This window comes from Corvus cornix, chromosome 6, assembly GCF_000738735.6.
Source record: "Corvus cornix cornix isolate S_Up_H32 chromosome 6, ASM73873v5, whole genome shotgun sequence".
NCBI classification, from domain to species: Eukaryota; Metazoa; Chordata; class Aves; order Passeriformes; family Corvidae; genus Corvus; species Corvus cornix.
Genome location: NC_046336.1, coordinates 1,113,296 through 1,129,173, shown reverse-complemented (window position 1 = coordinate 1,129,173; position 15,878 = coordinate 1,113,296). Strand labels below are relative to the sequence as shown.

At 46.0% G+C, this 15,878-nt stretch overlaps 1 protein-coding gene across 1 annotated transcript; it reads left to right on the top strand.

The window, feature by feature from the left end:
• The first annotated feature begins 24 nt into the window (after window positions 1–24).
• On the top strand, window positions 25–13,877 carry GLRX3 (glutaredoxin 3). The gene is made up of 11 exons (XM_039554198.1): window positions 25–159; window positions 3,320–3,428; window positions 5,569–5,643; window positions 6,225–6,426; window positions 8,521–8,693; window positions 8,794–8,855; window positions 10,471–10,528; window positions 11,005–11,057; window positions 11,836–11,875; window positions 11,969–12,061; window positions 13,625–13,877. Exons 1-11 carry the CDS (start codon window positions 92–94, stop codon window positions 13,673–13,675), a joined length of 984 nt encoding a protein of 327 aa, XP_039410132.1. The 5' UTR covers window positions 25–91; the 3' UTR covers window positions 13,676–13,877.
• The last annotated feature ends 2,001 nt before the right edge of the window (window positions 13,878–15,878 follow it).

Below are 15,878 nucleotides of genomic sequence, written 5' to 3'. Positions count from 1 at the left end.
GTGACCGGGGCGGACGCACGTGACCCCGGCAGCTCCACGTGACCGCCTCCCGGTGACACCGCGTGCGCCGCGTCCCTCCCTCAGCCGGGCCATGGCGGGCGCGGTGGCGGCCGCGGGCTCCGCAGAGCAGTTCCAGCAGCTGCTGCAGCGCCCGGACAGGTCAGGGGGGACGGCGGGGGGGTCCCGTTCCTTTGTCCTTCCCCGGGGGGTCCCATCCCTGCGGTGCCATCCCCGGGTCTGCTCCATGGATGCCATCCCCGGCTGCCGTCACAGCGGTGCCATCCGGGGGTCCCCTCCGTGGGTGCCATCCCCGGCTCCCATCCCTGCGGTGCCCTCCCGGGTTTCCGTCCCGAGGTCCCCTCCGTGGGTGCCATTCCCGGTGTCCCCTCCGTGGGTGCCATTCCCGGTGTCCCCTCCGTGGGTGCCATTCCCTGTTCCCATCCCTGCGGTGCCGGCCCGGTGTCCCCTCCGTGGGTGCCATTCCCTGTTCCCATCCTTGCGGTGCTCTCCCGGTGTCCCCTCCGTGGGTGCCATTCCCTGTTCCCATCCCTGGGGTGCCCTCCCGGGTTCCCCTCCGTGGGTGCCCTCCCCGGTTCCCGTCTCTCCGTGCCCTCCCCGGTTCCCATCCCGGGTGCCCTCCCCGGTTCCCGTCTCTCCGTGCCCTCCTCCCCGGTTCCCATCCCGGGTCCGCTCCCGGGTCCCGCGGGGCGCAGCTCGGGAGGGGCCGGTGCTGCCGCCCACTCGGTGAAAGCTGCACGGGGAAGATTAAAAAACCCCAGATGGGAATGAAGCGAGCCCCGAACTGCGCAAGGGTTCGGCTTCGGCTCGGGGGCTTCCCAGCGCCGGATTCCCCTGGAGCAGCAGCCGGAGGTGCCGCCGGCAGCAGCTCCTGCCGCAGGGAGATTGGGGCCGAAAGGGCGAATTGGCTGGAAAATGCTATAAAGCAGAGCTGCCCTGCGAGCTGCGACTGTTCGTCCTCCGGTCTCGGACACTTCAGTGGGAGCAGCAGCGTTCGGCTGTTCATTGACACAGAAGTGGTTCTGGATTATTCATCTCCTGCCCATCTCCTCATTAGTCTGGTTTTGTGCTCTAATGATTAATGACAGGGCTCTACTTTTCTGTAATCCCAGCCTGGTTTAGGCTGGGAGGGAGCTGAAACTCATCCAGAGACTCCTTCCACCATCCCAGGGTGCTCCAAGCCCTGTCCAACCTGGCCTGGAACAATTCCAGTGTTTTTATTCCAGTATTCCATGTGCACGTTTAACTGTGGGAGCTGCAGTAACCACCTCAGTAATTAGAGATTTACAGGTGTTTTACTGATTAAAAGTGCGGTGGAACCACCAGCATCACATTCTTAGAGACAGCAGAAGGAAACGTTGTTAAATGATGGTTCTGGGAAAAAGAAACAAAATTTCTTCCAAACTTGCTGCAGGACTTCCACTTTCCCCCCTGGAATTGTCCTTCAGCTGCATTATTCTGTAGCCATGTTACAGAGGAAACTCCCGTGGCCAAATGAAAATGGCCTCAGGAACAAACACAGTATTTTAAGGTGATTTTAAAAAACCCCCACCAGTAATTTTCTCATTGCCTCTGTCCACAGAACATGATTTGGCTTTCTCTCTAAAGGAACTGATTCTTTTATCCATGTTCTTGGACCCGAGATGAGTTGATAGTTCTGATAACTCTTCCTCTGCTCCCTTTGGAAACAGCATTTCTAATTACACTTTAATTTCATAGGATTTCTTGTTTCAGAAAATTAAGTTTTCTTGCATCGAGTTATCAGTAAGTTTGTGTTGTAGAATAAGGGTAAATTTTAATATTTAAAGAGGAAATTGGGGATTTGTCTTAACCTTTTTGTTCCTCTGCTGTTTAATAGTGGAGCTTTTTTTTTTAACCTTGGTTGAATGCAGGGAACGCTTTGTTTAGAATTACTTGTATGCTTCATTTTGCTAACTCTTTAATTTTTCCTTTCTTAATGTTTTCAATTCCTCTGGCTATTTTTAAGGCTAAATTGAAGTGCTCAGAGGGCAGTTCAGTTGCAAAATTTGGATTGTTCTGTGAATGAATTAAAAAAAACCCCAAAAAACAAAACAACTCCAAAACCCATGGTGGAAATGAATTTAAAATACGTTCTTCATGAAGATAAAAATTAAATGTACTGCAGCTGGACGTTGGTAAGGAAGGACCAGGCTCTGGTGGGATGAGGATTAAATGATGCTGTGATGATTCATCCTCTGCTTGTCCTGAGTTCCATCCCAGTGGCCAGGTGTGTCCTGCTGTGGGCACTGAGTTAAACTGAGGACTTGGGGAAGAAAGAAAAGTTGTTCTGTTGTTTTTCTGCCAGAATTTTCTAGAATGTCATTGGAAAACCCATTTTATGAATTTGAGAGCAGTCAGGGTGTGTGGTCAGGTCACACAGGCAGTAACTGCTCCAGTTATGCTGTCCACAATTTGTAATTTACAATGAACTTCCATTATTTAGGAATAAAGGACGTTAAGTGGCTGCTGTGCGATGGGTGACTTGATTTCTCTGTTTTTCTAAGTAAATTAACATTGGTACGTTGTAACTTTAATTCTTTATTCCCATTCTCTGGTGGGTTTGACCTCTGCAAACATGGAAAACAGAATTGAAAATTCCAATATCTTGTCTCTGTTGTCATCCCAGGCTGTTTAATCCCAGGGGAGCTGGTACAGTGTGATGGGATTTCTGCTCACACCTGTGACTCCTCCCCTTTAAATGCTGTGTAGAGCCAATCCCACACATCCCAGAAAACCTGGGATAAGAAGCTGGAGCTAATGAAAGCAGAAAAGTAACATCCCAGTGTGACGTGTTTTGCGTTGCATTGCCTCAGCAGTGCTGGCTGGGTTTGGAATGTTTCCTGGGAAGGGAAGAGTCCTGGTTACACTCATCAGGTGTCTTTTATCTCAGGAAGGTGGTGGGGGTGGGTTTTTTATGGAGTCCCCATCCCTGGAGGTGTCCAGGGAAGGCCTGGAGGTGGCACTCAGTGCTGTGGGCTGGGGACAGGATGGGGATGGGGCACAGGCTGGACTCCGCGATCCTGGAGGCCTTTCCCAGCCTCAGGGATTCCGTGATCCTCTTTATTTTTGCTTGGGGCAGTTTTCACCCGGGGGTGCCGTTGTCTCCCCCGGGGGTGCCGTTGTCTCACCCAGCGGTGCCGTTGTCTCCCCCAGCGGTGCCGTTGTCTCACCCCGGGGTGCCGTTGTCTCACCCCGGGGGTGCCGTTGTCTCACCCCGGGGGTGCCGTTGTCTCACCCCGGGGTGTCGTTGTCTCACCCAGCGGTGCTGTTGTCTCCCCAGGTCCCTGGTGGTTGTGCACTTCTGGGCGCCGTGGGCTCCGCAGTGCGCGCAGATGAACGAGGTGATGGCAGCACTGGCCCGGGAGCACAGCCAGGTCACCTTCGTCCAGGTGAGGGCACAGCAGCGCCCTGGGGACAGGGAACAGCCTGGGGGGAAGGAAAATATCCCAGAACAGGGGGGAGGTTCCTCTTGGAGTGCCTGTATGGCCCCACGGTTCAAATGCCCCCTCACATCTGTTATCCCAGAGGTGCTGCTGCCGTCAGGGATGGGCTCACACAGGGAATCCTGGAATGCTTTGGGTGGGAAGGGACCCTAAAGCCCACCCAGTGCCAGCCCTGCTGTGGGCAGGGGCACCTTCCACTGTCCCAGGCTGCTCAGCCTTGGAGATGTTACTGGATCTCAGGATTCCAAGAGGTTTCCTGTGGCACTAAAATGACCCTTCAGGAAGGTGAGAGGAAGGTGAATTCAGCCCCTGCAATGTTGTCACTCTGCTTTGTGAGACCCTCTGCCCATCCCGCTGAGATCCAGGGGCAAGGAAAAGAGAATTCACTCACCCACATGCTGTTGGTTTTAAACCAAATTTCTCTCCTTAATGAGGCACTTGTGGGATGATGAGGGCCGAGAGTAATGGAGCAGCCAGCTGTGTGTATTTTAAATTGATTTCTTACAGCCTTTAGGTTGTGTGTGGGTTTTTTTTTTTTTTTTAATGATTCCTCTCAGTTGGTATTTGTAAAACAGGGCAGAATTATTTTGATGGTATTTTATGACTTAGAGCTTCAAAAGACTAATTTTCAACATACTGGAAATTCAAGATGCTTAAATTTATCTAGAGTTTAGTAGCTGTTAGTCAGCCCAACAAAGTCTGAGATCTCTCAGTTGCCTTTTTATTATTCATATATTATTTATTTATGACCTTTATTATTCAGCTGTAATTTATTTTTTAATAACAAGGTTCCAAAGTCATCCAGGGCTGTAAAACCAAGATAGTGGCACATCCTTCCCCCCACTCTTCTCCCAGTATTAACTGGTGTTCTTGCTTGGAGGAAATAAGCTGCTGAAAATCCTTGTGTGAATTATATTGATATATTTTTGGTGGGAGGAGCTCCTCAAGAGGAATATATTTGATTTTGGCAGTTCCTTGTGGGATTTTTGTATTCCAGAATATCCAGCCTGTCTTTGAATTGGCAGGAACCTGTTACCTCCTCAGATGTTTGGTTGAAATGAGTGTGTTTATATCCCACAACATATGAAAACGTTTTGGGAAGCTGTGCCAATAAGAGCAAGTTCCTGAAATATAAAATTAAATCTGTTCTGTGTGAACCCCACCAGGGTGGAGCATAAGTATCCAAGCAGGAAATTTTACTGGGAAAGAAAATGAGTATTAGAGGTGGAAGTCATCATTGGCCCCTGGAAAAAGAATCAATAATAGGAGTTACCTCTTCTCTTTCAATTATAAATAAGCTTTCAGTTCAATTTCAGTTGAATGTAAGCTTTCATTTTATAGCTGTAGTTTCTCAGTTGGTTCTGTTGGAGGGGTGATTTACAGGAGGAGGCTTGGGCTCAGTTTTGATGCTCCTGGTTTGCCTCTGTAATTAGCGGGTTCATTAAGAGCCCGTGTAGCTGGGGCAACTCAAAATCGGAGCCAACGAAGATAAATTTTCATAGCAAATCCCTACACGTTGAAACTGGGAGCAGTAATCCCAAGGTGGGCACTCAGCAGCCTTGCAGGAGTTAAAAATCAAGTTCAGCAGCCATCAGCTGAAGGAACACCTCCTTTTTCCTGCCTAATTTGCAGGAGGCTGCAGGTGTCAGGGGTGATGTAGGGCCCCCCAAAGAGCAGTGGAGCAAACAGCCAGGACTGCTGGGGGCACAGAGGAACCTCTGTGATGCTGACATAACTGGGGGCAGTGATTTATGGATTCCAATATAGCAGGAGCTGCATAGGATTGAGAATTTACTAGGTCAGTAGTGCACCAAAAATTTTATTCGCAGCCTCCGGGCGTCTTTTGAAATGTGCAACAAAATAAAAACCTCTGAACCTGTTTTGACACCGTGGAGGTTCAGTGGGCGCCACACCAGCCCAGAGAGTCTCATTTAAATGCAAATGTCTCCCAAACTTCAGCAGCAGCACATCCTGTTTAAATGTATAAAATGCTGAGGAAAACATTCCAGACAGGATTGACACCCACAGTGAAACTTTAAAGAAGATTATGAAAATAATCTGGGGGTTTTTTTTGTTTGGTTTTTAGCTGGAAGCTGAGGCTGTGCCTGAAGTGTCTGAAAAATATGAAATTAGTTCTGTTCCAACGTTCTTGTTCTTTAAGGTAAGAGGCAGTGGATTTAAGAGGAAATGAATTTAAGAGAAAATGGATTTAAGAGAAAATGGAATCCATGTGGACTCTAAATATTAATACTTTTGTAATACTCTACCAGAGCCTTAAGAACTTTCTCAGTGAGGAAACACTTCTGTAACTGATTGAAGTCTATCCAGTGGAACCTAAAAATGGAGATAGAAGTGGTTTTTGCACTTTACATGAAATATTTCAGGGCTTCCTTAATTGTTTCAGGATTCATACATAGTTTTTATTTTAGTTGTACTTGGGTCGAAGAATTTACAGCAGTGTTTCTTTGTGTTGTAGTTGGGAAAAAACCCCAAGTAAATACAGTAATAATAGAAATAATGGAAATAGAAATAACAATTGTGTTTGGCTGCTATCTGCCTGTGATGATGACATTGATCATATTTTCTCTGATAAGTACTTCCAGAGGCAAATTTGCTGCCGTTAAAAGGCTGCGAGCCTGGGAATAGGCACGCTCCCCGAAAACCTGGGCCTGCCAGGGTGGGTTTGCTGTGGTTGCAGCGCAGTGCAGGCTGTGGGCTGAAGGCTGGGGCTTTTCCCTGCAGAATTCCCAGAAGGTGGACAGGCTGGACGGGGCCCACGCGCCAGAGCTGACGCAGAAGGTCCAGCGGCACGCGGCCGGCACTGCCCCCGTGCCCGGCTCCGGGGGCTCTGCCAAGGAGGAGCTCCATGCCCGCCTCAGGAAGCTCATCAACGCTGCCCCCTGCATGCTCTTCATGAAAGGCTCTCCCAAAGAACCCCGCTGTGGTGAGGATTTCCTGGAATTTCTGGCCGCTTTGGCAGCGTTTTCCCAGTTGGCTCCATCTTGGGGGACGCGTCCCCACAGGGCCGTGCTCCCCCGGTGCCCATGGAAGCGTTGCCATGGTGGTCAAGGCAGCTGCAGGGCTGCTGTTGCAATAGTTCAGTCGTGGGAATGAACTCATGGATTAGGGGCTTTCCAAGGAAAATGGGATGGGTGATGTTATCCCTGGACTGGGGCGCTTTCCTGGTGGAGCTCGGTGTTTGTTCGTGGCATGGACAGGGCTTGGAAGCGGCCTGGGCTGCTGGGAGCTGGCCCTGCCCGTGGTGGAACGGGATTGCATTTCAAGGTCCCTTCCCACCCAAAGCATTCCACAATTCCCTGTGTTTCTGCTACAGAGGAAATGCTTAAAGGTGAAGATAATTTAGACTTTTATCTATTTTGATGCAAGTAAGACTTGCTGGGGCCCTTAGTTCAGTCAGCAAGTGGAGGGGACCTCATCCAGGGGGGATTTGGGGGTTTCAGTGCAGTTTTGGGCATTTTTTCCTTGGAAAAGGCAGCTGAGCAGAGCATGGAATAAGGCCTGGGCCCTGGCTGACACTTGTGTGTGGTTCCTGCAGGTGTTGTGCTGTATCAGTGCATTTATTTGGTCATACTGGGATTTATTTGGTAGTTCTTGTTTATTTGTTTCATCAATACTCTCATTTATCGAGGGGGTTTTTGCTGCTGTGGAATCTCTGATCACCCAGACCTCACTTCAGCCATTTTTTCAGCAATTGAATTATTCCTTGCCAGCCACTCCTGCAGAAATCCCACCCAGCTCTTTTGTTGTGGAAGTGTTGGGACACTTTATTCCAAGTGAACCCACCCAATCCACCCTCCTGCTTTGCATGGAATTGCCTACAGCTAAAATAAAGCTGTTTTTTCCCCCTCCCCAGTTCCTGGCAGCAGGAATGAGTTCAGATACTGGAATAACCAGCAGCACTGAGCCTGGAGGTGTTTGCTGATGAACTCCCAGGTGATGGGGAATTTCAGGATCCTCTTTCTCTCCAGGCTCCACATGAACTCCACACTGCAGCAGGAAAGGAAGGAAAAGCAACTTAAAAATGCTGCTGTTCCACCCTTAAGTTAACTGCAGTAAAAATCCATATTTCAAACCCTAACAGCTGACACCAGACGTGGCTCTGTGCTGCCACTTCCATTCTTTCCCCATTTAAACCTTGGGTTTTTATTCCTGTATTAAAGCCTTTAAGCATTGTCTCCCTCGCTCTCTGTTTTATTCAATATTTGTGTAAAGGTTTTCATTTGCACAGCATTTGGTGGAATTCTTTGAGGGAATTGGAAGGATTGCAGAGGTGTTTGAATGCAAACCAGGCCAAGCTGGCAAAGATAGAAGACCTTGTTATTATATTGATTTAGGGGCAAATTCTCCTGGATCCTCTCTGCAAACGATGTGATTATGTTGTCTGGGAGGTATAGAAAGATGACTCTAAATTCAATAATATTAAAATTTTCATAGCTACAACTCTTTACAAATAATGTGACAATTTTCCTGGGGAAAAAGATGCTTAGTTACAAAAAGGGAGAAACTTTTCTCCTCAGGTTGGCCACTTGTAAACACATAAAATCTGGTTGTAAAATCAGAATATTCAGTGCTTAATATCCTGCTGAGAGTGTTGCTATGAAAATCTGTCAGAAAGGAAAACAAAACATGGTGTGAAGGTGTCACAGGGGTAGTAAAATAGCATTAAATACTCAGGAGAACATAAAAAATTCAAAAAATAAAAAGGAATTTGCCTCTTAGGTGAAGTAGGGAAGGATGCTCCTAAAGTAAAATAGTAGAAAATACTATAAAAGTCGAGTTTTTAAGCTAAACTAGTGAGAACAGCAATAAATAAATAAACAGTAATAAATACCTGAACAGCAATAAATGGGTTTTGCCCTTTTATGTTGTTTGAGGCCGTTGATAAGGGAAAGAATAACGAGCAGAGCTCTTTGGAGCCTGCTGGGGAGCACAGTGGCGTTTCTAGGCGGGCGGGCGAGCAGAGGCGCGAGGGAGCCGCTGTGTCCCGGTCCCGCTGAGCTCCCGTTTGGCTGCGCAGGGTTCAGCAGGCAGCTGGTGGAGATCCTGAGCCAGCACGGCGTCGCCTTCAGCAGCTTCGATGTTTTCTCCGACGAGGAGGTCCGGCAGGGGCTCAAAACCTTCTCCAACTGGCCCACCTACCCTCAGCTCTACGTGGCTGGGGAGCTCATCGGGGGCCTGGACATCGTCAAGGTGACAGTCTGGGCTTTTCTCACCCTTTTGGGTTGCCGGAAATGTCGTCTTCTCGCTTCTTCCATCTCACTTGTTGGTTTTTCCTCCCTAATTCCCCCAGGAACTCGAGGCATCTGGAGAGCTGGACACGATCTGCCCAAAGGCCCAGAAGCTGGAGGACAGGTAGGTGAATTACAGCAATTTTTGAGGTTTTTTCTGTGTTTGTTCATATAGGGGGAAAGCTCTATAAATTCCCACTTTATCAGAAGTGCCTCCAGAATTTCTTTATGTACAGAACTCCTGCAGTTACTGATGCCTTTTCCTCGTCTTAAAATCAAGAGTTGTACACGGTTAGAAGGGGAAAAGGGATTTTACCTTGGTATTTATTTAAGGATCCTTAGGTGCACACGTCCAGGTCATATGCATTGAGATGCACCCCGCCGAGTGTGTGTATCCCCCAACATTGGGTAGAACATTAGAGGTGTTACTAATTAGCAGATCTATCAAAGATTCCCCAATGAGAGGCTCAAGTGAGCCCCCCTCCCCAAGGAGCCTTCCCCTGGATGGTTCTATCTTGGTTTACAGAACGTGTTCTGGAGAGGACCTTGGGCTCTGGGGCACACTGATCCCTGGCTACGAAGCTTCTGAGATGTTGAGTCTCTCAGCTTGACAAACAAGCCCAAGAATGTAGGCAAAAAGCACTGAGAATACAGAAGTTGTAAAAAGGTATAACAGGGGTATAAAAGAAAAGGCAAAAATCTTCATGGCATCATGTTCAATGTTTTCTGGGGTTTATACACTTAATATAAACTGTTCTGGCCCAAGAATCTCTGCCTATATTTGTGGTTTAATTTTTATTTATAGCAAGAATATATCTATTTACATATTTACATATCTCTATTTTTCTATATATGTTATCTATATATATATAGATGGAAATACAAATATAGATTCCTTCTTGTGTTCTTTTAAGAACTTACTCTTTAAAAATAACTGGGAAAATCATCTTTTTAAGCTTTTACCAGCTTTATTTGCCACAGACGTCCCAATTCTGGTGTCACTGGAGGGATTCCCTGCCTGGTTCTTCTCCCTGCTCAGTGCAGTGGAGAAATAATTTAATAAATCCCATTAAAAAATGGTGATAGATAATAATCCCAGCACTCCAAATTCTATGGATTTATTAATTCCTTCCAAATTTGTCCTCTGGCTTGGGTTACTTCACATTTAAATTGTTTCACTGAGGGCATAAACCCAAGTAATGCCTTTTGCAGAGATTAAATTGAAGGTAAAGATGAGACTGGCTCAGTGTGGCCTTTAAAAACTTCTTTTTTTAAAGCCTTTTAGCCCATTTCTGTGCTTTTTAAGGAGTTTCTCAAGGAATCAAACACTTTTTGGACAGTTCTTGATGGAAGTTTGCAAACTTGCCCAAGCAGCAACTCCATTTAGACAGAGTTCCTTGCTTGGCACAATCTTTTTAGGGAGAGAAGGCAACAGGAAATGCGCTTTGCTTGCTGAAGGGTTTTAATAGGTTAAAATTGTTCATGAAATGTGTTTTTAAGGAGCAGCAGCACCTCTGGCCCAGCTTGGTGAAGCTTTAATGACATTTTTAACCAGCCTAGTCCATGGGAGATGGATTCCTGCTGGGAATGGGATTCTCTGTAAGGTCCCTCCCAACCCATCCCAGCCTGGAATTCTTGGAGTTTTATCACTTTTATTTTTCCTTTCCACTTCTGCATTTTGTTTTCCTCTCAGAACAAAGTGTGGGGTGATAACCAAGCTGTTTTATGTCTTTCTGTAGGCTTAAATCCTTGATAAACAAAGCTCCTGTGATGCTCTTCATGAAGGGAAGCAAACAGGTAATGGGCAGTGTTACAGAATATATTGAATTTTTGCCTTGTTTCTCCTTAATTCAAACCAGTGCTGCCGGAAACTTCTTATTTGGTGCTTCTATAAACCACAGAACAGTCCCTGGTTTTTATGACTGCTGAATATTCACTATCTAAAAATTGCTGGGTGTTTTTTGTCCTTCTGTGAAGAGCTGGCAGTGGATGTTAATTATTAATTATTAAATATTAATTATTAATTAATCGGAATTGGGAGCTGCTGCACTTGTTTATTAGCTGTAGTTTATTATCGTGGTGAATACAGGGCAGTGATGCCTCAAAATAAAGCACATTTGTTCCCTAAATCTGTAAAGGGCAGGAGGTGAAGGATGAAGAAGAGATGAAGGAGTGGCTGATCCAGCAATAAACTGGGAATTGCTGTAGTGTGGCTGGAATTCCATGGATTAAATAAAGCAGAGACATTTTAACATGGGTGCTTTACATTTTAGGTGGCAAAATGTGGCTTCAGCAAGCAAATCATAGAAATCATGAATAACACTGGGTAGGTAACTGGGCTTGACTGAGTTTGGGCTTAAAAACTGCATTTTATAAACCAAGAGTTTAGAAAATATGAGTGGCATCGTTCCCCAAGCGTAAGTTTCTATTTTTAAAGAGGATTTGAAGCAGTTGAGGGCTTTTCTGAGAATTTTAATGGGGTTTTTTTTGAGATTGTTGAGGGGTTTTTTGAGAATTTTGAGGGTTCTTTCAAGAATTTTAAGGGGGTTCTTTTGAGACTTTTGAGGAGACCTTGAGAATTCTGAGGGGTTTTATTAGAATTCTGAGATTTTTTGAGGGCTTTTTGAAAACTTTGGAGCATTTTTTGTGAGAATTTGGAAGGGATTTTTTGAAGAATTTTAAATGATTTTTCAAGAATTTTGGGGTCTCTTTGTGGGAGTTTGAGGGGTTTTGAGCATTTTTTTTGAGAATTTGGAGGGCTTTTACTCTAACTTTGAGAGATTTTTGAGGGCTTTTTGAAAACTTTTGAGCAATTTTTGTGAGAATTTTGAGAGTTTCTTTGAGGATTTTGAGGGGGTTTGACTTTTACAACCTGTGAGGTTTTTATTAGAATTTTGAGGGATTCTTGAGAGTTCTTGAGGATTTTGAGGGTTTTTTAAGAACTTTGATGGGGTTTTTTGAATTTTGAGGTGTTTTCTGACTATTTTAAAGTGGGGTTTTTGAGAATTTTGAGGCGTTTCTTTACGAATTTTGAGGGATTTGGGGTTTTTCGAGCATTTCTTCACAACTCCAGGGTGAATAATGAATGTTTTCCCTTTCCCCAGCGTGGATTACGAGACATTTGACATCCTGGAGGACGAGGAGGTAACAGAACCTCTCCATCCCTGCGGATTCATTTCCCTGCTGCCTTTTCCAGAGCTGAAATTCCCCATTCCCAATTCCCATGATTTTTTTTAGGTGCGACAAGGCCTCAAATCCTTTTCCAACTGGCCCACGTACCCCCAGCTGTACGTGAAGGGGGAGCTGGTTGGGGGGCTGGACATTGTGAAGGTAGGAGTTGGATTGATCTGCAATAAAATGTCCATTTCTGGGAATTTTTCTGCCTGTCTCTCACAGAATTCCTGCAAATCCTGACCCTGGATGCTTTTCCGGGGAAAGGAGCTTTAAATCTCCAGTCAGTGACTGGGAAAAGCCCATTTTTACCCCTTTTTTTGCACTTTTCCTTAATTTCGCTCCTGATGTTGCTTTTTCCCAGCCAGGTGGGTGGGGCTTTTCCCAGCAGACATTCCTGGGAGAAAGGAAACCTCATTGGAGTTGTTGGAGCAGCCCCAGAGTTCCCAAATCCTCCTGAGCCCATTCCTGCCTCGATGGTTTGGAGCCAATTCCTCAGACTCTGGGACTCCTGGGAAGGCTCAATCAATAAACCTCATTTCATTCTAAAAAATACTGGTGCTACTTAAATCATAGATATTCATTTGATTTATTTAGGAAGTGTAAGGATTGCTTCAATTACATAGATTAATTTTATTTATATAGATTAACTTTAATTCAGTTATATAGATTGATTTTATTTCTATAGATTATTTTACTTATATAGATTAATTTTATTTATTTAACAAGTGTAGGGATAGCTTTGATTATAGGGATTAATTTTATTTATAAAGATTAATTTTACTTAAACTATGTAGATTAATTTTATTTCTATAGATTAACTTCACTTAAAGTATATAGATTAATTCTGTTGATTTAACAAGTGTAGGGATTGCTTCAATTATATAAATTAATATTGCTTAAGTTATATAGATTAATTTATATTAATTTTATTTATTTAAGAAGTGTGGGGGTTAAATAAATAAAATTCATCTATATAATTTAAGAAGCGTGGGGGCTTTTTCAGTGCTCAGGAAGAGGAGTCTTGGGCATTGTGAGATGCTGTAAAATCCTTTTCTCACTGGTATTTAAATGGAATTTCTCTGTTTGCATCCTTGGGCTGTTTTAATTCACACTGACTTGTATGGGAGGGTGAATGTGGTTTAAATTTCATTTTTTAATGCAGCGTAAAAATGCAGAGAGTTGTTTCTCCTGAGATGTGGGAAAAGCAGAATATTCCATGTTGGTTTCCCAGTGTTTCCGGGTGTTCTTCACAAGTTACCAGCCCTGTAATTTGAATTTCAGTCTCCAGGATCACTGGGCAGGCACCTCCTGCTCAGAATCCCGAGGACATTTTATTGTCTTATTGGGTTTAATGGGAGGGAGGAACAAAATCCATCCATGGGTGGCGTTTTCTCCTTTGGGGGAGGCCTTTTGGGTGCTGGAAAGTTTGGTGGGTGCCTGAAATACGGAGTTACACCTGGGAGGAGCTCCAGGCTGGTACCAACCAGTGCTTCCCACGTGTGTTTGTCCCTTAAACATTTTGTCCCTTTTACTAAATGCACCCAAACCAGAATTTAAATACAAAACAAACCTCAGTGTGTTGGCCAAGAGGGACCCCTAGTGAGGCATCAATGCATTCCCTGCCTGCCAGGGAGTATTCCCTTATCCACCAGCATTCCCTGGTGGAATCCCATTGGATAATCCCAAAAAGTCCGTAACTGCCACGTTTCTGTCTTTCAGGAGCTGAAGGAAAGTGGGGAATTGCTGCCTGTGCTGAAGGGAGAGAATTAATGGGAAGGACATCAGTGGGAAGAGAAATCCCTGGAACAACATCCAGTTAGAGATTCTCCTGGAGCCACAGACAGCTTCAGCCCTGAGGAGCATCAGGAGTGAAAATAGACAGGAAATGATCAATATTCTGTGTATTTTACCTGTATGAAAAGAAGTTTCACTGGAGACACAAAAAGGTCAATTAAAATTCAGTGCTCCAGGATTTTGGGTGTTGGGACTTCATTATTTGCACCCCTGTCCACCCCAGAATTATTTAAGGCTAAATTGCACCTTGGGTTTTTTGGGCTCATTAAGGGAATATTAATGGAGCATCGTCATTTCCTGCCCCTCTTAATTGTTTTCATGGCTAGTGAACAAGAAAAGCACTTCTGAAAGCTTCAGCCAGCGCAGCTCTCGGGAGCTTTCAATGAGCTGCAGCTCTGGCCTCGGCAGCCTCGTTAGTGGGTGCAGTAATTGCTGCTTTGGGCTGTTCAGCCTGTCTGAGCAGGGCTTTGGGAATGTTTACGTGGTGGTGCAAGTGCAGCCAGCAGTGCTGGTGAATCCTCAGGGATCCTTCAGGGACTTGGAAGGGTTTTCTGGCCTGATCCAGGGACCCTTCACTCCCGGATCCAGGGGATTTTATTTGGGTTCAGTCATGGTTTCAGCACCTGAGTCTGGGTTAATTCCAAGGCCAGAAACTCCTGGAAGGAGTTGATCCTTGTTAGGAGGGGCCAGGACTGACTTTTCCAAGTGTGCCTGGAAAAAGAGGCCTGAGCGAGGTGCAGACCTTTAGGCAGCAGCTTTAGGAGGTTTGGGGAGCAAATCTGGGGCTTTGTTCTTTAAATTCTAAATATGATCCAAGTCTTAAAGCCTGAACCAAAACTGGTGCTGAGGCTTATCCCAGCCTGGGAAAGGTTGGTTGCAGGGAAGCAGGTTCTACATGTGTCAGAGGATTCCTGGTGATGGATATTTAATTTTCTAGGATTAGTTTTAGTAATTGCTATCAAATACATATTATAACTTTAAACCCAATTTTAATTGCTCTAAAAAAAAATATCCTTGTCATGAAAACAAGCCTTAATTAATCCTCTTAAGTGAATTGCAAATGCATTCAGGTAGTTGTCAGTAGGAAAAAAATAATTTATTATAGCAAAGCGTAGCATCCCTGTGGTGAAATTAGGAGTTAGAAGCTTTAATTAAATCCTAAATACCAAATGCTATTTAGTTTTCCTTCAGAATTCAGTGTAGTGGAATTTGGTTGGGGTTTATGGAGTCCTGTTAATGGATTTATAGACGTGCAGCAGAGCAGCAGGGAATAACAGTTGATTCCTGATAATTTATGTTTTTATTTACTCCAATATTGGATACTGGGAGGAAATTCCTGGCTGGGAGGGTGGGCAGGCCCTGGCACAGGGTGCCCAGAGCAGCTGGGGCTGCCCCTGGATCCCTGGCAGTGCCCAAGGCCAGGCTGGATGAGGCTTGGAGCAGCCTGGAATAAATTTCTACAGGAAGAGGTTTTCCCACTGCCTCTGGCAGGGATTGGAGCAGCAGGAAGATCAGTTTGGCTGGAAGAGGTAGTGGGGTGTGGTTTGCTGGCACCTCTGGTGGGGTGATGAGGAGATTCGTGGGCTGAGGGATGCTGAGGTGGGAATTCCGTGCTTGGTCCCTGTTCCAGGGCAGGAGCTGCTTCTCCTCTCGCCTTTCCAGGTGTCCTTGGCTCCTGCCAATCCTTGGAGCTCTCCCAGTCCCTGCCCGTGGCCCAGCCCTGCAGGCTGAGCTCTGGGCTGCTCTGGCAAATGGAACAGTTTGGGCACCGCGGGCAGGGGCTGTGCTGGGGCACATCCCAGGGAAAGTGTTTTGCTCCAAAGGGAAAAAAGGCACTGGAGCTGGAGTTCTGCAGGAGATGTGAGTGAGATCCTGAGCTTTCACGGTGCTGAAGGTGTTCCTTTTTTGCTGGAGTGTGCTGGACATCAGGGTTTGGGTGCAGAGTCCAGGATTGGGGGAAAAACCTCAGTCCTGGGGTTTTTCCTGCCGGCCGCAGTACCGGGATGGCCACGGGGCGGCGCTGCGCACCGCGGAGCGGGATAGCGGGGCTGGGAATGCTGCTCCGGGATAACGGGATAGCGGGGCTGGGATGCTGCTCCGGAATAACGGGGCTGGGAATCCTGCTCCGGGATAATGGGATAGCGAGGCTGGGGATGCTGCTCAGGGATAGTGGGATAAT

Bases quoted from the DNA above. Each gene is read 5' to 3' on its own strand.
- GLRX3 (XM_039554198.1), top strand. From the start codon at position 92: ATGGCGGGCGCGGTGGCGGCCGCGGGCTCCGCAGAGCAGTTCCAGCAG. The intron at 6,427-8,520 runs GTGAGGATTTCC...TTGGCTGCGCAG, and splicing joins TCCCAAAGAACCCCGCTGTG to GGTTCAGCAGGCAGCTGGTG. The intron at 12,062-13,624 runs GTAGGAGTTGGA...TCTGTCTTTCAG, and splicing joins GGGGGCTGGACATTGTGAAG to GAGCTGAAGGAAAGTGGGGA.